At 38.4% G+C, this 21,707-nt stretch overlaps 1 protein-coding gene across 7 annotated transcripts in view; it reads left to right on the forward strand.

Moving 5' to 3' along the window:
* Positions 1-21,707, forward strand: part of EML6 (EMAP like 6) — a 281,419-nt gene that overhangs the window by 186,239 nt on the left and 73,473 nt on the right. For all 7 annotated transcript variants that reach the window (XR_011997927.1, XR_011997926.1, XR_011997929.1 and 4 more), the window contains exons 17-23: positions 8,229-8,329; positions 9,667-9,869; positions 12,175-12,286; positions 12,563-12,690; positions 16,852-16,993; positions 19,878-20,030; positions 20,193-20,324. Coding sequence is in view for 2 of the 7 variants with exons in the window: in XM_025992653.2 (XP_025848438.1) it covers positions 8,229-8,329; positions 9,667-9,869; positions 12,175-12,286; positions 12,563-12,690; positions 16,852-16,993; positions 19,878-20,030; positions 20,193-20,324 (971 nt within the window). In the remaining 5 variants the exon portion in view is untranslated. The remainder of the gene's footprint in view (positions 1-8,228; positions 8,330-9,666; positions 9,870-12,174; positions 12,287-12,562; positions 12,691-16,851; positions 16,994-19,877; positions 20,031-20,192; positions 20,325-21,707) is intronic.

Raw genomic sequence — 21,707 nt, forward strand, 5'->3', positions numbered from 1 at the left:
TAGAGAAATTTAGGATTGGCATGTAGAGATCTTCTTACAAGATTTCTCTGAGACTTAATCCCATCTCTGAACAATTCTTCTGCCTCTTGGCTAATTTCAATGAAAGATTTCAGTCACCTCCATTACAAATGAATTTTTTCACTTTTTTTCCCCTTTTGAAAGTCATTCAGATTTTAGTGTATTACAAAAGTAACCCATTTAATAACTGAAGCCAATCTCGTATGGGCAGTAGTTGAATCGCCTAATATTATTGTCCCTCAGAGAAGAATAATGACCTAATCAAGTGCTTCTATGTCCCTTTATCTGCATTTCTGATGCATCAGTAACAGGACTGTGGGGGACAGTGACCAATTATTCTTGACATGCTTCATCTCAGAGGTTTGAACAGTAGGCAAAAGGTACAGTTATCAAGGTACCTAACAAGAATTCTTGCACAGTCGGTGTGACATAATTGTGCTACTGGAAGCTTAGGGACAAAATGTAGGCCCAGAAAGAGGAGGCATGTAGAAGTGCAGATTGTGTATTTCCATGTTGCATCTAGCGAAATGATAAGGTCTCCCGCATACCAAACTGGCACTTTTCTTTTCTCACTTTCCTTTATGAAAATGTGCAATCTCTTTTTAAAAATAACATTTATTACTCTTTTCTGTTTTCAAAATAATGTGTAATCATTAAAGAAAAGTTAGCACAAAAAAACTAAGAGAAAAATGAAAATCATCCATAATTCCATTACCCATGACCTAGTCAACAATTTAGCATACATTCTTTAGTACACATTGTTCTAGTATTTTTATTCATGTGTAAGATCTTCCACATATGGCTCTGTAACTGGCTTATTTTTTTCACTCACAAGTATGTCCTCTCACTTTACTTTTGCTATTACTTGGCTTATTCTGTATTATTATTTGATATTGTAAGCTGTTTTGTTTATTTTTTATGGGGAAATGTTATCCTTTTTTATTTTTTTAATTTTTATTTAAATTCTAGTCAATGTATAGTGCAATATTGGTTTCAAGAATAAAATTCAGTGATTCGTCCCTTATATACAACACCCAGTGCTCATCACAAGTGCCTATCACCCATTAGGCCCATCCCCTTACACCCTCCTTCCATCAGCCCTCAGTTTGTTTTGAGTCTCTTAATGGTTTGTTCCCCGCCTCCACCTTTATCCCCTTTCTGTATGTTCATCTGTTTTGTTTCTTAAATTTCACATATGACTGAGATCATATGATATTTGTCTTTCTTTGACTTATTTCACTTAGCACTCTCTAATTCCACGTGTTGCAAATGGCAAGCGTTCATTCTTTTTGATGGCTGAGTAATATTCCCTAGTATCTGTATGCCACATCTTCTTTATTCATTCATTAGCTGATGGACATTTGGGTTCTTTCTATAGTTTGGCTATTGTGAACATTGCTGCTATAAACATTGGGGTGCATGTATCCCTTCAAATCTGTACTTTTGTATTCTTTTGGTAAATACCTAGTAGTACAATTGCTGGATTGTAGGGTAGCTCTATTTTTAACTTTTTGAGGAACCTCCATACTGTTTTCCACAGTGGCTGCACCAATTTGCATTCCCACCAAAAGTACAAGAGGGTTCCCATTTCTCTACATCCTTGCCAACACCTGCTGTTTCCTGTGTTGTTAATTTTAGCCATCATGACAGGTGTGAGGCGATATCTATTGTGGTTTCGATTTGTATTTCCCTTATGATGAGTGATGTTGAGCATCTTTTCATGTGTCTGTTAGCCATCTGTATGTCTTTGGAAAAATGTCTATTCTATTTCTTAACTAGATTACTTGTTTATTGGATGTTGAGTTTGAGTTCACTATAGATTTTGGATACTAACCTTTTATCAGATATGTCATTTTCAAAAATCTTCTCTCATTCTGTAGGTTGCCTTTTAGTTTTGTTGATTGTTTCCTTTGCTGTGCAGAGCTTTTTATCTTGATGAAGTCCCAAAAGTTCATTTTTGCTTTTGTTTCCCTTGCCTCCAGCAACTTGTCTAGTAAGAAGTTGCTACAGCCGAGATCAAAGACGTTGCTGCCTGCACTTTCCTCTAGGATTTTGATGATTTCTTGCCTCACATTTAGGTCATTCATCCATTTTGAATTTATTTCTTTGTTTATTTTTATTTTAGATTTTAGTTATTTTTTCATGAGAGACACAGAGGGAGAGGCAGAGACATAGGCAGAGGAAAAAGTAGGCTCTCTGTGGGGAGCCCGATATGGGACCCAATCCCAGGACCCTAGGACCATCCTCTGAGCCCAAGGCAGATGTTCAACCACTGAGTCACCCAGGTGTTCCCATTTTGAATTTATTTTTGTGTATGGTGTGAGAAAATGATCCAGTTTCATTGTTCTGCATGTTGTCCAGTTTTCCCAACTCCACATGCTGAAGAGACTGTCTTTTTTCTATTGGATATTCTTTCCTCCTTTGTTGAAGATTAGTTGACCATGGGATGCCTGGCTGGCTCAATTGATTAAGCATCTGACTCTTGATTTTGGCTCAGGTCATGATCTCAGAATCATGAGATTGAGCCCTGCATTGAACTCTGTGTCAGCGCAGAGTCTGCTTGAGATTCTCTCTCTTCCTACCTGTCTGCCCTTCCCTCATGCTTGGGTGCCCCTTCTTTAAAAAAAAAAAATACTGGTTGACCATATAGTTGTGGGTCCATTTCTGGGTTCTCTATTCTGTTCTGTTGATCTGTGTCTGTTTTTGTACCAATAGCATATTGTCTTGACGATTACAGCTTTGCAATATAGCTTGAGGTCTGGAATTGTGATGCTTCTAGCTTTCCTTTTCTTTTTCATGTTTGCTTTGGCTATTCCGAGTCTTTTGTGGTTCCATACAAATTTTAGGATTCTTTGTTTTTTTCTGCATTTTCTGCGAAAAATGCCAGTGGTATTTTGATAGGTATTGCATTAAATGTATAGATTACTTTGGGTGGTATGGACATTTTCAATCACGTTTGTTCTTCCAATCCATGAGCATGGAATTTTTTCCCCATTTTTTGGTGTCCTCTTCGATTTCTTTTATCAGTATTTTTCAGAGTACAGATCATTTACTTCTTGAATTAGGATTATTCATAGGTTAAAAAAAAGATTATTCATAGGTATCTTATGGTTGTATATTGTAAGCTGTTTTAAATCTTTTCTGAAGATGGGGTATAAATCAAACAGTCTTTTACCCTTCTAAGTTGTGGGCTACAACAGGAAAAAAAAAAAAAAAAAAAAAAAGAACACAAATCACAGGACTAGGCCTCTAAGCAATGAAGGGTTCTGAATAGGACATTTGGAAGCCAACTCATCTGTGTGCAGCTGCCCTGGACTTCTGGAAGGAGCACATTCCTTCTCTCTCCCCCTGTGCTTGCCAATAGAGAGTACATGTGGCCCTATGTGGTCAGTTACTTATGACTCTGGTGTGAGGAATCATTATTAAGATGGCAGGGGGTGGGGGAGACAATCTTCTGCATTCTTACTTTCTGCTTAGGACCTGAAACTCCTGTTTTATTTTTTTTTTTACTGACACAGTTGTAAGCAATTACCCTAAAGATTTATTAAGTGTCTAAAGGAAAAATAGCTGACATATCCATGAATGTCCTTTATTTAGATGTTGCCATTAACTAACATTTACCTGCCATCATTCATCACCTTAGAACTTCAGCCACAACAGAAAACACCCTGGTGTTTTTATGACATCAAGAAATTAGATGAAAACTAAAAAGTGCTCTCAAACCATTTTTCCAACTATCTAAATAAATCACAAAACAGTCCTTTTTTCTGTGTGGGAAATGTAATTTGTAATGATTTAGAATCTGTGGGGATTTTCCTCCAATCAAGAAATCTTCAGACACTCAATGTCTTTTATGGTTATCTTGTCTATTTCTCTTCTTGGTGTTAAACATATTTTCTCTTCTTTCATATCTAAACTTTTGTCTCTCTGTCCTAATTTTTCCTGATACTTCCAGTGATATATCTTGGCCCTAATGTCCACACATCACTTTGGACTTTCAAAGAAATGAAAGTTCAAACATCAATTTCTTCTCCTTTCCCTGCCTGTCACTCTAGGGCACATGTAGTGGTCATAGAGATGCTCTGTCCTGTTCTTCTAACTTGTTATGGAAAGTTTCAAAGTTACACAGAAGTGGAGGAAATAGCATAATGGACTTCCTTTCACCCAGCTGCACCATCCTAGAGATGGCACAAATCTTTCCCTCCTCCTTTGTTTCTTTTACTTCTTTACTAGAACATTTTTAAAAAAATTTGAGACATCACATCATTTGATCTGTATATACTTCATTAAGCATTTCTAACAATTGAAGTATAGTTGATACGTTAGTCTCATGTGTACAAGATAGTCATTTGACATTTATATACTTTTTTTTAAAAGATTTTATTTATTCATGAGAGACAGAGAGAGAGAGGGGCAGAGACACAGGCAGAGGGAGAAGCAGGCTCTATGCAGGGAGCCCGACGTGGGACTCAATCCCAGGGTTCCAGGATCAGGCCCTGGGCTGAAGGCGGCGCTAAACCGCTGAGCCACCTGGGCTGTCCTATATACTTTTTAAAATGCTTACAATAAATGTAGTTATCATCTGTCACCATCCAAAGTTGTTAAAATATTGACTGTATTCCCTTTTGTAATTTTCATCCATAATTTATTTATTTCATAACTCTAAGGCTGTACTTCTTAATCCCCTTCAGCTATTTTGCCCATTCCCCAAGCCCCATCCCCTGTGAAACCTCCAGTTTGTTCTTTGTATTTATGAGTCTTTTTTATTTTATTTCATTTGTTCATTTGTTTTGCTTTTTAGATTCCACATGTCAGTGAAATCTTATGGCATTTGTCATTCTCTGACTCAGTTCACTTAGCTTAATACTCTCTAGGTCCATCCACGTGTTGCAAATGGCACGATTTCCTTCTTTTTAATGGCTGAGTAATATTTCTGTGTGTGTATACACACCGTATCTTCCTTGTCCATTCATCTAGGGATGAACACTTGGGTTGCTTCCATATCTTAGCTATTTGTAAGTTATGCTGAAATAAGCATATGGGTGCATAGATCTTTTGGAATTAGTGTTTTTGTTTTCTTTGAGTAAATACGTAGTCATGGAATTACTAGATCCTATAATATTTCTATTCTTAATTTTTTGAGGAAACTCCATACTGTTTTCCAGAGTGGTTGCACAAATTTGTGTTCCTACCAACAGTGCCCAAGAGTTCCTTTTTCTCCATATCCTTGCCAACACTTGTTTCTTATGTTTTTGGTGTAGCCATTCTGACTGGTGTCAGGTAATATCTCACTGTGGTTTTAATTTGCACTTTTCTGATGATGACCAATGTTCAACATCTTTTCATGTGTCTGTTTGCCATCTCTATGTCTTCTTTAGAAAAATGTCTAGTCAGGTCTTACACCTATTTTTAATGGGATTTTTTATGGTGTTGAATTGTAGGAGTTCTTTATATATTTTGTATATAAACCCCTTATCATATGTATCATTTGCAAATATCTTCTCCCATTGACTAGGTTGCCTTTTTGTTTTGTGGATGGTTTCCCTTGCTGTCCAAAATTTTTTTATTTTAGTGTTCTGATAATTTATTTTTGCTTTTGTTTCTCTCGCCTGAGGAGACACATCCATAAATATGTTGTTGAGGTCAGTGTCCAAGACATTGCTGCCCATGTTTTCTTTTGTGACTTTTATGGTTTCAGGTCTCACATTTTGGTCTTTAATCTATTTGCATTTACTTTTGTGTATGGTATACGAAGGCAGTCTTGTGTCATTCTTTTGCATGTAGCTCTCCAGTTTCCTCAGCACCATTTGTTGAAAAGGCTATCTTTATCTGTTATAAATTCTTGCTTCCTTTGTTGTAAATTAATTGACCATATAGGCATGGATTTATTTCCTGGTTCCCTATACTGCTCCATTGATTTATATGTCTGTTTTTGTGCCAGTATTGATTTGTTTTGATTACTATACTTTGTAGTATATTTTGAAATCTGCTTTGTTCTTTTTAGATTTCCTTTGTCTATTCAAAGTCTTTGTGGTTCCATAGAAATTGTAGGGTTATTTGTTCTAATTCTTGAAAAATGCTATTAGTCTTTGATAGGAATTGCTCTAAATCTTTAGTGTGCTTTGGACATGCTTGTAAACCATGAGCATGGTATATCTTTCCATTTGTTTGTGTCATCTTCAGTTTCTTTCATCAATGTCTTATAGGTTTTAGAATATAGGACTTTAACCTCATTGGTTAAGTTTTTATAGGTAACTTATTGCTTATTGTTTTTGGTACAATTATAAATGGGATTGCTTTTCTTAATTTCTCTTTTTACTGCTTTGTTATTGGTGTATAGAAATTCAACAGATTTTTGTGTATTAATTTTATATCCTACAACTTTATTGAACTCATTTATTAGTTCTAATAGTAAGGCCACATATGAAAAACCCACAGCTAACATCATACTGAATGGTGAAAAACTGAAAGCATTTCCTCTAAGATCAGGAACAAGACAAGGATGTACACTCTTACCACTTTTATTCAACATAGTACTGGAAGTCCTAGCTGCAGCAATCAGACAAGAAAAAGAAATAAAAGGCATCCAAATTGGTAAGGAAAAAGTAAGACTGTCACTATTTGCATATGACATGATCTTATATAGAAAATCTTAAAGACTCCACCAAAGGTTCCTCTATGTCTTCTTGATGGCTTGATAGCTCATTTCTGTTTATCACTGAATGGTATTCTATTGTCTGGGTATACCACTTTTTTTTTTTTTTTTTACTTATTTGCCTGATGAAGGACATCTTGATTGCTTTCAAGTTTTGCCAATTAGAATTAAAGCTGCTATAAACTCTTATGTGCAAATTTTCTACATTTATGCTTTTTTTGTTGTTGTTTATAGAGTCATTTATTTCATTATAGTTTTCAGTTGGTTTTTGTAAATATTGAAGTTGTTGATAAGTTGTTGATTCTGCACTTAAGTTTGTAAGCTGTAGCTTGACTAAATTATATTGTTTGTAGTTGTTTTTACATTATTTTCTTTTGAATTTTCTAGATATATAATTGCATCATCTGCAAATAGAAATAGTTTTACCTCTTCCATTCCAACTCTTATGCCTTTAATTTTTAAAATCTTACCTAATTGCACTTGTTAATATGCTCAATACAAGGTTAAATGGCAGTGGTAATAATCTTTACCTGACTCCACTGGGAATGACATTAAGTAAGAATCTGACTTTTGAATTCACACACACCAAAACAAATCATGAATAAGCTACTGTTTCAGCACTTTCTATTTCTAAAGGATAATGGCACACAACATCTGGAAAGCCAGCTTGTCTGTCTATAATTGTTTTTGAATGAATCTGGGTTTTTCAATGAGAATCTTCAGGGAAATATAAGTGACTAAGAGATAAGTCTCCATTAATTCCTAATTTATTGATTGCTGATTGTTTTTTAATCGCAAGTATTAGATTTTTGTCAAATACCTTTTCAGTATCTGTGAAAATAACACAGTTTTTCTTATGAATACTAAAATAATGAATTATACCATTTGAATCCTTAATAATAAACCACCCTTGCATTCAGTCATAAAGTATTTTTTAATCTGTTACTGGATTTTCTTTCTTAGAATTTTATTTAAGATATTAGTATACATGTTCATAGGAGATACTGGTCAGTTATGTTCTTTTTGTTAATCACTTCTATTTACAAAATGAAAGTTATGTCCTAATATACTAGAGAAGACTATCAAATAGTCCATTAAATACAAAAAAAAATCTACTAAGTCCAGCAAATCCTTAGGTTCTAATGTGAACCTACTCCAAAACAATATTTCCCTGGCACTATGGAATACCAGGTCTAAAGGTTCAGACCTATAGTCAGTCGTCATTTTTATATTTGTTCTTCTACATCTTGGGTTATGAACTTAATTTTATCTTATGGAGACATTTTGATCCATTATAAGTATTTCATTAATTTGTTGAAAGCATAATTGAATAGACTTTGGTAGCAGTATGAGGGTAAGAAGAGATGGCCACATGCAAAGAAAAGTCTAAGCTCATGATTTTTATATAGACCTTATGTGTGTGTTTTAAATTATTTTCTAATTTACCTGTCCTGTTAGATGTATTTAGTGAAAGTTAGACCAAATGTATGCTTTTAATGAAACTGTGTCAAAGCTTCAGGACAACTAGATTTTTTTGTTTGTTTGTCTCTTACAGAGGACATAAAGATAAGATATTTGTGGTTAAGTGTAACCCACACCATGTTGACAAACTGGTTACAGTTGGGATGAAGCACATCAAATTCTGGCAACAAGCAGGTATTGTTGTTTGGATTTATCATTTATGTGGTTGAGCACTTAAAAAAAAAAAACCCAGCTGGAAAAAAAGAAGCCCACCATAACTAACTAGCTGGTCTCTGCAGTTTAAAATTAAAATGTACCTAGCAGACATTCTCTTCCAAATTCACCTTCGGCTGCTTAATGTGTCTGAGTTAAGAACTCAAACCACTCTGTATAATTCTATGTATGTTTATCAATATCTAGAAAGCTCTGGGAAATGTTCTACTGTGAAAATAATTATTTTTATATTTAATCATCTGTTCTGAAAGCTGTAATTATGTTGGAACATTGAACAGGAAATAAAATAATCACTTTGGGTGAATATTTTCAATATTTTGAGGGTCCTTTTATTAATTCATCACTGAATTTAGATATGACTTAAACTGCAACACGATACTTAGTAGGTGATCCAAATAAGTTTTTTAATATTGATATATTATAATATATTATAATATTGATAATAAGGATAAGTGAATTAGCATATCAAAACATGCAAGGATATCTTATTTTTCTCACTAATAAACCAGACCTATTATTAGGATTGTGAATTCTAGTATTGGCTTAGGTACCACACATAATCTTACACTGGACAAAATGTAAATATGCAACAGGTCCAGTACTTTCTGCTTTTAAAGAAAAGACAATGGCATCCAACATGACTGGAGAACCAGCATATGCATAGTTTTCTGGAATAGGTCTGGGTTTGTCAGTGCTACTTAGGAAGTGCCGGGAAATGTGGATGTCTCAAGGACAAATCTGATGTATCTTTTCCTACACAGTGATTTATTTTCTCACCCTAAAGTTCCCATGGTAAAAATGAAGGCAAAAACATACTTAACTTGTTTACATTTTTCATTACTGCTAGTGTTGTTCTCATTTTCTTTGATCAACATTCATGAATACTTTCCTAGCTACCCCAGGCACTGAGTCGCCCCTCCTCAGACTAGCACAGAACTGGCATTGAACATTGGTTAGATGCATGTCTTGTTGTTCTGAGATCCATCAGGGCATCCCCTCTCCAACCAGAACCTAAGTTCACTGAATGAAGAAACTCCTTCTCCTTGTTTTATACCCCAGCATTGACCCTACTGTGTCTACCACAAAAGAGGGATTCAGTAAACATTGAATTAATAAATGTGTAAATGAGAAAGCCTCGTATAATATTTTTGTTTATATTGTTTTGTGCCATCTTTATACATCTTTCCATATACATATAATATAGACACACTGGGTTTTTCATTGAAGACCATCATTCCAAATGCTCATAGAAAGTGTCAGTTTTTCAAAAAATAATAAATGCTCTTGGTCCACTTCAGGTGGGGGCTTCACCTCTAAAAGAGGAATTTTTGGAAGTGTTGGAAAATTGGAAACAATGATGTGTGTTTCTTATGGGCGAATGGAAGATCTAGTGTTCTCAGGAGCAGCTACTGGAGATATTTTTATTTGGAAAGATATTCTACTACTAAAGACAGTGAAAGCTCATGACGGGCCTGTGTTTGCTATGTATGCATTGGATAAGGTATGGTGTATTTTCATCATTAGCTTTCTAAAATTATAAATTAGTCTGAGGAAGGCCCACACTAGCAGGATGCTTGCTTGTCTCTAAAACCTGTCCAAACTGGGAAGTAATTGTCATGAATGGAGAAGAGTACAAATATTTTAAAAATTACTTTCATTTATAATTATTTATGTGCAGCTCCTCTTTTCATATTAATTTTTCCCGGCTCTTATCCCTGAGAGCCCCTTAAGAAGTGTTGGGATAATGTACACACCCAGTAGCAGACGAGTCCTGAGAAATACTTCAATGTTCTTTTCCTCCTTTGTACACAATAAGCAAAGACCTTAAAGTACCAAATGGTTCGATTATTGTCCCACTCAATATGGTTGAGGTTTAGCTGATAACCAGCGTAGACAGGTTCAGCTTTAACAAGAGTGTTAGAGAAGTCTTTTCTTTGCCAATATTAGTTTTTTCCAGAGAAACAAAACCAATAGGATATGCATACACATAAACAAAAAAGAGATTATAAGGAATTGATTCATGTGGTTATGGAGACTACAAAGTCCCACTGTGTCATCTGCAAGCTTGTAGACCCTGGAAAGCTGGTGGTGTAATTGAGTGAGAGTCCAAAGGCCAGAGAACAGGGATGCCACTAGTGTACATCTCAGTCTGAGGGTGGGAAAATATGAGATGTCCCAGCTCAATGAGTGAGACAGGACAGACAGGGATAAATTCCTCCTTCCTCTGCCTTTTGTTCTATTTAGGCTCTCAAAGAATTGGATGATGCTCACCCACAATGGGGAGGGCAGTCTGCTTTATTGAGTCCACCAATTCAAATATGAATCTCGTCTAGAAATACCCTCACAGACAAATACAGAAATAATATTTAATCAGAGCACCCTGTGATCAAGTTGACACAAAATTAATCACCACACCTGCTGTGTTTCCACTTAAGCTCTTCTTTGTCCTGCTCCATCCAGTTACCTTCCTGTCTTACAGTGTTGGTGTTTTCTAAAAAAAGATCACACTTATTAAAATACCTTGTTTAACCACTTTACCAGAAAAATCCATTTTTTATTCACTGCCAACTTGCTGGTGGCACCAGTTTGTCTGTACTCTCTAACTTTTGAACTTAAGTATAAGCTGCCCAACACAGCTAACTCAGTCAAGCCTCATTTTACATTTACCTGTTCCCAGGGAAATATGCTGATCCCATTACAGAAGTAGATTCTTATACGTGCAACTACAATGGCTGTTTTTGTGGTTAGGCTATTTTTTACTGGCAAATTTGTTTTGGCTTAAGCTGTATGTTAGACAAAACTAACGTAGAAAGCAAAATTTATGTAGGTCTAGAAGTTGATGTGCTATAACTGGTTTAAACTCTCTCATTGCTTGGTAAGTTAACCTGAAACATCATGGAAAATACAAGGATGTCACAATGTAATATACCAGATTTGAATTTAATTTGGAGATTGAGTCTCCCCTCCAAATCTGTCATGAGAATACAGGTATTTAATGTAAGAAACTTCAAAATATTATTTCCTTACGAACTTCATTGAAATAAAGGAAACTAAAAGTCTCCAAGGAAACAGTGAATTACTTAGTATTTCTCATTTAAAAAAGGGGATTTTCCTAAGAGCAGTTGGTATATATAATGTGCCTGGAAGGAAAACTAGAAAAGCCAGGAAATCATAAGCTCAGAATAAAAATAAGGATCGCTGTTTAGGAAAAACAAACAAACAAAAAACAAATTAAACATTTTACTTTCCAGGTTTTATAAAAATTAATTTGGACTTTAATTATTATGGTCATTGATGTCCATTGAACAAAATAGGATAGTTTTGTTACATGAATTGCCTAAGTTGCTCTTAAAAAATAATGATGTTTTCTCCTGGAAGTAAATATCTCATTTAAAAATACTTAATAATCCTTTTTAATTGTGATGTTAATTCCAGTTCATTCAGTAGAAATAGCTGAAATACCAGAAAGTCTGCAAGGCTTTCCTGTTCCTTAGGCATCCACATTGAGGTGAGGGATTGGGTGCAGAAACAGCCATCCATGACCTATGGTGCCAAGTGCCAACCAAATGTCTGAGGAGAGTGTAAAGAACACACATTGAGAATGTGCTTTATCTGCTAGAGAAGTAGGAGAGAGATGCTTCCAGGAAATATTATATTAATATTGTATTATCAGGTTTTTCAGTCTCCTATGCTTAGGAAGAAAACACAGACAAAGCTGCTTTTCCCAAGGGGGTCCTCTTTTGAGGCCAGATGGGTAACTTGTCATTTTGATGTGTATTTAATCCTTCCCATGTGTGCCTTCACAGGGTTTTGTAACAGGTGGAAAGGATGGAATTGTGGAACTCTGGGATGATATGTTTGAAAGATGCTTGAAGACTTATGCCATTAAAAGAGCAGCATTGTCAACCAGCTCAAAAGGTGCCACCCACGAATATGTAATAGAAATCCTTCTTTTCATAGGAATGGAAAAGATGGTACCAAAATTCTTGGACAGCCATTACTAAATCAGTTCTCCTTCTGCATTTAGACCTCTCACTCCTAGTAGAAATATCAAGGATGATTGCCTACTATCTAGTAGTTTTGAACTACAGAGACAGAATATATTATGATTATGAGGTTTTTTGTTGTTCTTGTTCTACTAAGTACAATATTTGCAATATTAAATACAATATTCCCCCCCCCCCCAACACACAGGCTTGCTTTTGGAAGATAACCCTTCAATTCGTGCCATCACTTTGGGACATGGACATATCTTGGTGGGAACCAAAAATGGGGAGATCCTGGAAATTGATAAAAGTGGCCCAATGACACTACTCGTTCAGGTACTGTGTACATATTCTAACACACAGTTCCCATCAGAGCTGGGACTAGGGTGTGGCGAGGGGGCCGTTTAGCGTGTGTTGTTGAAGTAGGCACTTAGTCTCAGGATCACATAACTGCTGTGTTAATGACCTATTGCCTCATAACAAATTGCCAGCGGACTTAGGAGCTTAAAACAATACACATTTATTATGTTAAGGTTCCTCTGCATCAGGAGTCTGAGCATTGCTTAGCTAGGTCCTCTGCTTAAAGTTTTACAAGACTATAGTAAAGGTCAGTGCTGCATTCTTATCTGAGGCTCACCCAAGGAAGGATGCCTCCAGGATCACTCAGGTTGTTGGCAAAATTCATGTCCTTGTGGTTGTAGGACTGAGGGCTGCATTTCTTGCTGGCTCTTGGCCAAAGGCCACCTACAGCTGCTAGAGGCTGCACACAGTTCCTCGCCACATGGGATTCCCCAGCATGGTTGCTTGCTTCCTTGAAGCCACCACAGTCTTATGTGACATAATCTTATCAGATACATGTAATCATGAACATCCCACCTCTTTTCCCTATTTTATCGGTTGGCAAATAGATCATGCTATACTCAAAAGGAGGTGATTACACAGGAGTGAAAACCAGGACGACCATGAGGGTCACTTCACAAACGTGTCCACTAGTCTTCCCTCTGGCCACAATTATTACTGTCCCTACCACATGCAGAGTACATCCTCCCCACCCAGGGTCCCCAAGAGTGTTATCCCATCACAGTATCTGTTCAAAGTGCATGTCTCGATCAAGTCCAGATGTGGAGGAGGATCCTTAGGTATATTTCTTCTTGATCTGTCAATCTGTAAAACCATCAGGACAAATTATTTTCTCGACTCATACCAAATATACAAGTGTCTCCTTAGGTTTTTTTGCCTTGTTCTAGTTTCAGCCTCGATGCATATAAACACCTGAACTACTTCTTACCCTTCCTCTCCCCTCAAGAGTTATATTCAAGTAAAATCACATTAAAATAAACATCAACAGAATCCTCAAAGATCAATGAAGTGATTAAAATCTCACTTGCGGGGGTGGGACTCCGTGGAGGTGATAGTCCCGTCCATTTTGGTGATGGGCAAACCTTATTTATACGTGGAAGAGGCTCGGGTAGTGTTGAGGGTGCAATTTCAGAAGGTGGAGTAAAAAGAATACACACTGATTATATAAGATTCAGGACTCCTGTGAGTCCAATGGAGAAGCTTCACCTCTTTCTCCTATAAACTTGCTATATTAGAGATGAACCCCCAAATCCCACTGAGAGTGGCCGTCTGATTTGCTACATCCTTGGGAACAGATCTGTATACCCACCATGGTTCACAACACTATGAGGTGTTAAAAATGCATGTGCCCAAGCTCCATTCAGGATATCCTGCATAAGAGTGTGTTTAAAAAAGAATTCATTGTTAAAAAAAAAAAAGAATTCTTCATTAAAAACAAACCTCAAAAACTCTGTAGCTGATTGTGCCAGGTGGCCAGGACTGAGAATACTCTACAGATACAACCATGCAGTCAGACTTCTCTATTCTCCAGCTGATCTTGAGTTTGTTGTTTTCCTCTAAATGAATTTCTTTGTCTTTCTGGTCATGACTATTTAATCTTATTGAAAAATGCTTATTTCTTTCTAATCCCCAAATGTTTGAGATTTTAACTTGTTTGCATACATGTTATATTGCTAAAATTTTTTTCAGTTCCATACACTGATTTAAATAATAGAATAAGATTTAAGCTCTAAGTTTTCTAATTAAAAAATATTATAATTGAGCTTAGTTCATTTCAATATGTTTTAAACTTGAAAATAAAAGCTTTTGACCTTTTCATTCTCTATAATTCTGTTCTTTCCCATATTTCTTTCGATTGTTCTAATAAAAGTAGCCACAGGTACTGTTTATTGAGCACCTACTGTGTGTCAGGCAGTACTGTTGTACAAAATTTATTTCTTCACAACAGATTTACTCAGTTGAAATTGTTTTTTAGATGAGGGACCCAAAGTCCGGTAAATTGCCCACCACCCTAGGCTAAGAACTGCCGAGCTGGGGCTCTGACCAAGGTTTGTTTGTCAGATAACAGAGCCTTTCCTCTTTCGCTCCACCAGGCTGTTCTCCAGATGTCTCTTAGCATGGAGACTGCCGGAGAGCCATATAGAAGGCATGGCCTCCTGGGCTATGGGCAGGCAGTAAAGCTGCTGGAACCTTTAGAAAAAATGTTGGTTACTGCCATCTTGTCTCCTTAGACTTGTACTGATCTTTTCTTCTCTGTCAACATCTCTCTTTCCTCTTCTTGTCTATCACTCATTTTCCATTTCCTCCTAAGCAGAACTAAGAAGTTCAATTGAATCAGCGTTTGTTGGGCTCCTACTGAGATCAGCCCTGTGTCAAATGCTGTACACAAGTGGAATAGGGCTTCCTGTCCTTTTGGGGCTCACGGTCCTGCTCCAAGAGAGGATAGACGCAGAGAGAAAGTTTAGGAACAGGTGGTGTGATTAAGACCATCCACTGTCCTGCTATGAAAAGATACGAGAACCACTTTGCCCGGTAGCATGGCAACTCAGTGTCATTTGGAATAAATTGCTTATTTTTTAAGAGAAGGAAGGGTGTGTTGGGGGACGAGATGAGTTCTGAAATTCCCATTGTATATTCTTTGAATATAATCAGCTCTCAGTTATGCAGCTATTTACTGCCAGCTTTACGGGTGGTCAGAAGGAAGGTAAGATTCCAAGCCCCTTCCTATACCACTCGAGATACGTCCAGCCTGTCTTGCTCATTGTCCATTCCTATGTTATACAGAAATCTGATCCTGTTAGATTTGGAAAATACCGTGTTTAAGTCAGTATACAAGGCAGCGGTTTGAAAGGGTCTCAGAGCCACACATCTCCGTCCTCAGGCAAACTGCAAAAGGGACTTGGTCTGGGAAAGGGCTCCAAGCAGATCCACCCTGGGGAAAAATCAGAGTTGACACCTGACCCATTCTCTGACCATGATCTTTGGGGTGGGGGGCTTCTGAAAGAAAGAAAAGTAGAAATCTGGGGATGTACTTAATAGTGTAGTTGAATAAATAAATTCAGAGACAGTATCTCCATCCTTGGCCCTTCTCAGATATTTGAATGTCAGCTCTATTTGGAACTTTGTATCTTCTGCCAAATTACTGTTTTGCTCAAACAGTTTCCCTGTTCAACCAGAATCATCCAGTTTCTCATCAGAAAGCCACCTGTTCCCACAAGCATTCCAAGTACAAACACCTTTCCGATGCCTTTGTATAGTCTTTCTTTTTGCTTTATAAGCAAAGCCTCTTTCTAAGTAGCCACCAAAAGAAATTCGGTGAACAGTCTGGTCTGTTCTATTGTTCTGTGCACTAATCTATCCTTTACATTGTTTATTGAGTGATAAATTGTAGGAATTAGAGTAATTTTCTCCCTAATTGTTCATTGCTTTAAAACACTTTCATCTCATAATTTCTAAGCCAGTTTAGGTGTGTTTGCGATAAGATACAGATATATGGAATTGGTCCAATGTCTATTAAGCACTGTTCAGTTTCCTGATATTCACTGTACAGGATAATTTGTGAACAAACACTAAACCTGAGTTATTCCTAGGACACTTGATATGAAAACTGAGCTCTCTTTATTTTTGTTTGCCAAATGCTATGCAAAGAACTAATATTGAATTAAATTAACAAGAATATCACTGTCTAATTCCTCTGACAGAGATAGGTGCTACCTACATCTTTTAGAACGTGGGTTCATTCATAAAGGTGTTTTGTGTCATGATCAAGCTGTTTTACAAGTGTATGTGTCCCTTTAGATACTATGTTAGCTTGATATCAAGCCAGAGGATAAAATGCGGGTATTTTATTATTCACCCAGATGTTTCTAAAAGGAAAGATATTTGGCATCATATATACAAAACATGAGCAGCGAGTCCATGTTTTGCTTTAGCATCATGTAGGTCCATCCTTAGATTCAAGTTCAGATGAAAATAATTATTCAGCGCATTCATTGTGGCTCAGGGAAGCTACACCGTGTGTTTATTCATATTTGAACCTGTTTAGGATACTCTCGGCTGGGTGTGCAGCACCGTGCAGCAGGAGGACTAGCCAAGAAGCATGAACTGAGTTGATATCGCCTTGTTTCCCTTCCGCAGGGACACATGGAAGGGGAAGTATGGGGGCTGGCTGCCCACCCTCTCCTGCCCATCTGTGCAACGGTGAGCGATGATAAAACGCTTCGGATCTGGGAATTATCTTCCCAGCACCGGATGCTGGCAGTACGAAAACTCAAAAAAGGTACACGATCTCACCTTACACATCTGTAAACATATTTGCCAACAACAGAATGTGTTGTGTTCATTCTTTGACTAATGTTTACTGAGCGGGCCTGCTACGTGCCCCCACGTACGCTGGGTAACGGGAATTCAGTGTTTGTTGCTACAGATACAAATTCCAGAAAACTGGCCTGTTCTATTATTTCCTCCATTTTTCTTGCACTGCACAGACATTTGCCACCTGGGGGCAATATGTCCTTCTTCTTCTCATGGAGAGCTGTGGGAGTCTGTTGAAACCTAGCAGCTTGTAAGGAACGCTGTTTTCTCTTTATGCTAACAGTCTCTACAACTGATTTTATTATTGAAAATCATAAGTCAGTTTTATAGAACAATAAATAGTATCAGGAATTGAGTAAATATGTATTTAATGCCCTTCACCACTAGAACAAAGAGGTATACAAAGAAGTGCAAATTCAGCAAACATTTATTGAGTGGCTTCTGTGTGTCAGGGACTGGGGATCCCAAGATCCCAGAGATGGACAAATTCAAACAGAGTGCCAGTAACAGATGGTCCATTCAAATAGGGTGATTTGAGAAGAGTCTAAAAATTGGGACCATTTGTTAAAGGGGGCAGAGAGGGTGTTGAGGAATGACCAGGGATAGTACAGTACCACACAGGTGGTAGCTACCAGGTACCTTCATCAGCCCTAGGCCTGAAGGGGCAAGAGGGGAGAGCAGTGCTGGAACCCTGAAAGTGAGAGCCATGTGAGATGACAGGCCGGACCAGAGCTGGAACCCTTGGCCCAGGGATGCAGCCAGTGCCCAGTGACCCCACAAGGGAGGCAGCTAGGGGGGTACATACCCCCAATCCCTGTTCCCCCTTCCTTCCTCACTCTCTTGAGTCTCCCATTTGTGATCCCCCTTGGCCAGACGCAGTCAGAAGCCAGAGGGCAAGGGAGGCCATAGATGCCATCTGCACAGGCCAGCGGAAGGCAAAGAGCAGGGCGGAGAGCGGCTGTAGAGAGACAAATGAAAGATGTCTGGCACAAGCACGCTTGTGTGGAGGCTCAAGAGAAGGCCTGCTGCCAGGGACAGCTTCAGCATGGAGAAACCCGAGAACTGAGGCTCAGGGCGTTTGTGAGAGTTTGCAGGAAAGGATGAGATTGGGGTCTGACCCCCAGATATTTGTATGAGGCAGTTTTACACAGAGAGAGACATGGAGACTCTATGGCAGGGAATAAAATGACAAAAGATGTCAAGACAACAGGAACGGAGATGGTGGCTGGTCCTGTAGAGCCCATGACTGCTAGCAGTCTGCGTTTGGTCTTCATGGGGACCTAAGGAGTAAGGCCGTTATTGTTACCACTTACAGATGAGGAGACTGAGGCACAGAGAACTAAGGCTGTTTGCCTGAAATTGCACAGCTGGTGGGTGATTGAAACTGAATTCAAACCCCAACAGGGTGGCTTCTGAGAGCACAGCTGTGGCACTGCCTAAGGCTGCTTTTCTCCACCTTTTGCCTTTCTTTACAGTGGACTTGGGGCCTTAGTAAGCAGTGGGGCCAGGATTCAAACCCAGGTCTGACTCTGAAGCCCCGTAGTCTTACCCACCAAAGACTGAATCATTTGACCACTGATTTATACCGGGAAAATTATATACCAGGACCTCCTTGTGAGTGACTTCAACATCAGACATTGGACTTTATCCACCGGGTTGAAAATTAGTTTGAAAGAACAACTGCTCGCATATCTTAGACGGAATGATCATTCAACCCGGTTTGTAGCGGTTGTCCTGGTGTAATTATTAATAGCTCTCCCTTCCATTCTGAGAGATGTCCTGGTTTGTACAACAAAGTGTACAGTTAACCTAATCTTGATGACTCTCCTCAAGGGCAGGCTTGTCTTTTGTTCTCTCGGCCCCAGCACCATGGATGACTCACAGTACATAAATAACTTGTTGCTAGCTGAGTGAATGAATGAAGATGTAATTTAGATAAGGCAATTTGAAGTTACTGGTAGCTTTCAGCACATCATCAACAGTGATGGAGGGGTGTGTGGAAGCTGAGTTTGGAATGCCTTAATGCAAGGCTGTGTGACTATCCCCATCCCTGGGGCTGTGCTCACCAAAGTCTTGACAATAAGAAGAGAGGGTGGGGCAGGGGAGGGTGAGGAATATTCTTAAACAGGATTCCTACTGGACACCCACACACTACTGGACACCCACACACATAGAGTCCACACTCATTCAGAATGTCTCCCTGTGACCCTGCAAAGCAGTGGAAAATACTGCTCATGTGGCACTGGCAGCCCATACTGTTTAGTTTAGTAGATACCTTTTGAGAGAGTGTCATCCTTGACAGAAGAGGCAAGGTAAAATCTTTCTAGAATTATGCATTAGGATCCATGGATCAAAGACTTTGATCCATGGAGTGACAACAGTCTCACAAATTCTCTAAAGCAAGTTTTGTGTGTAAGGCATGATACCCAAAACACAGTTTCTAGAAAGTGAATTCCGGAATTCCCGTTCTTAAGTATCATCTTTTTTCTTGGGAACGAAGATACTGGTTTCACTAATCTTTCACTCCTTTCCCCCATTCACTCCACGGGTCTTTTGAAAATCCCAGCTCTTCAAGTAGTTAAGAAATAAAAGGATAAACCTTAAAGAAGTAGAAAATGTTTTGTTTGATGGGTTGTTGTTGTTATTGTTTTAGCATTCTGATCAATATCCTTGGGTTTGAAGGGAAGATATGTTCTAAATTACAAAGTTTTAGTTCTTCTCACAAATATATTAAAGACACAGTCCCGTGTCTATGCATAATGCACATGTGCAAATATCTCCCTCTCTTCATTGAATTTGTTTGATAATAGAATCATGGTAACAACTGTTCTTTGTGGATTCTTTTGTAGGTGGAAGATGCTGTGCCTTCTCCCCTGATGGGAAAGCCTTAGCAGTTGGCTTAAATGATGGCAGTTTCCTGGTCGTAAATGCTGACACTGTTGAAGACATGGTCTCCTTCCATCACAGAAAAGAAATGATCTCTGATATTAAATTTTCAAAAGGTGAAGACTACAACAGAAACTTTCTAGAATATGTTGGGACAAAAATTTGTAAGAGTGGACTATTTGAATACTTCCTTGACCTTTTCCCCATTTTGAACTAAGCTCCTGGAAGTAAATTCCTATATAAAACATTTTGGTGTTAACTGCCCATTTTCTTTATAGATACAGGAAAATACCTTGCTGTGGCATCCCACGATAACTTTGTGGATATTTACAATGTACTTACAAGCAAACGGGTTGGCATCTGTAAAGGTGCTTCCAGTTACATTACACATATTGACTGGGACTCAAGAGGTAAAGTATATTGTGGCTTTTAAATGGTAATTTTTGTTTTAAAAACGTCAATATCTATTCATATATTGTTTCCAAATAGAATAGTTGAGTTTTAGAGAAAAACTGAATGGAGAACCTACAACAAATATAAATGACTGTAATTTTACAACCCAGGGGTACCTGTTGTTAGCATTTTGAGTAGTTTTTCTGTCTTATTACTAGTACTACAGCTATTACTATTAATTCAAGCCATTGAGTTTTAAGACCTTTGAAGATACAGGATGCCTTCACTTACCCTAGCGAGCCAGTCCTTCACCTTTGGGTTCAGCACTCTGTGTCCTTGCCTTGCATCTCCTCCTCCCCATTTTCCCTTTTCCTATCAATGTTCCACCTCCCAAAGAACTGCCCAAGAGGTCGCCACAATTTTCACCTTCCGACAGAGGTAGAGAGCTACATTCAGCTCACCTGAAATTACCCTGCTCTCCAAAACTCCCGGCCGACCCCCTACTTCCTCCAAGTCACTCCCATAACAAATCTAGTTTCTACCATGTTTGAAGTATTAAAGCCAGAAAATCTGGATGATTCATAAGTAAGACACAGTTCCTACAGTTCTCCACAAGAGTTTATAAGTTCATTGAAATACAGGCATCCAAATGGTAAGGCATGGGAACGAGAAGCAGTGAGTCACAGGCAAGTGGCATGCAGGGCCTCTGAATGGGCCATGTCAGCATTAAGCACCCGGCGTGGAGCATGATTATTATAGGGTGGGTCACTTTTAGATCTCATCCCAGTAACTTGGCTGAAGTTAGAGTTTGGAGTAGGCATCTAGGAATGGGCAGCGTCCCAGCTTTCAAAGTTTTAGTTGACTGTGATAGGAAAGCACCAAGCCCAAAGGTGTTCAGAGGAAATAGCTCACAAGGGAATCCATGGAGGAGGAAAGAGCTCACAAGGGAATCCATGGAGCCTCATGGAAGCAATGTCCTTTGAGAGGGATCTTGAAAGATAAGTAGAAGTTCACCAGACGGTGAATTCTAGGATGAGCATTCCAGGCTCAGAAGGAATATGACATGTCAAGACAGGAGGTGGGAAGAACTGGAGAGATTAAGAAATAGTGAGTAATGTTGAGTGGCTGAGGGCACAAAGCTAGAGGAATGTGGAGAGACAGACCAGGACAGAATGCAAAGGAACCTTTACGTCATGCTAGGGAGCTGAGCCCTGAACTTTATCCTGGAGGTATTAGGTAACTCTAAGGGATGTAGAGTGGGGCATTCCCTGCCACCTTGGGGAGGACGAATAAGCCTGGAGTTGGGAAGCAACTAAAATCAGCCAGGAGAAAGAGGTGCTGAGGGCCTCAACCAAAAAGAGATTATTTCAGAGTTGCCAGAATTTTGCTTCAAGTGTTTT

The sequence above is a fragment of the Vulpes vulpes genome, chromosome 16 (assembly GCF_048418805.1).
Source record: "Vulpes vulpes isolate BD-2025 chromosome 16, VulVul3, whole genome shotgun sequence".
NCBI classification, from domain to species: domain Eukaryota; kingdom Metazoa; phylum Chordata; class Mammalia; order Carnivora; family Canidae; genus Vulpes; species Vulpes vulpes.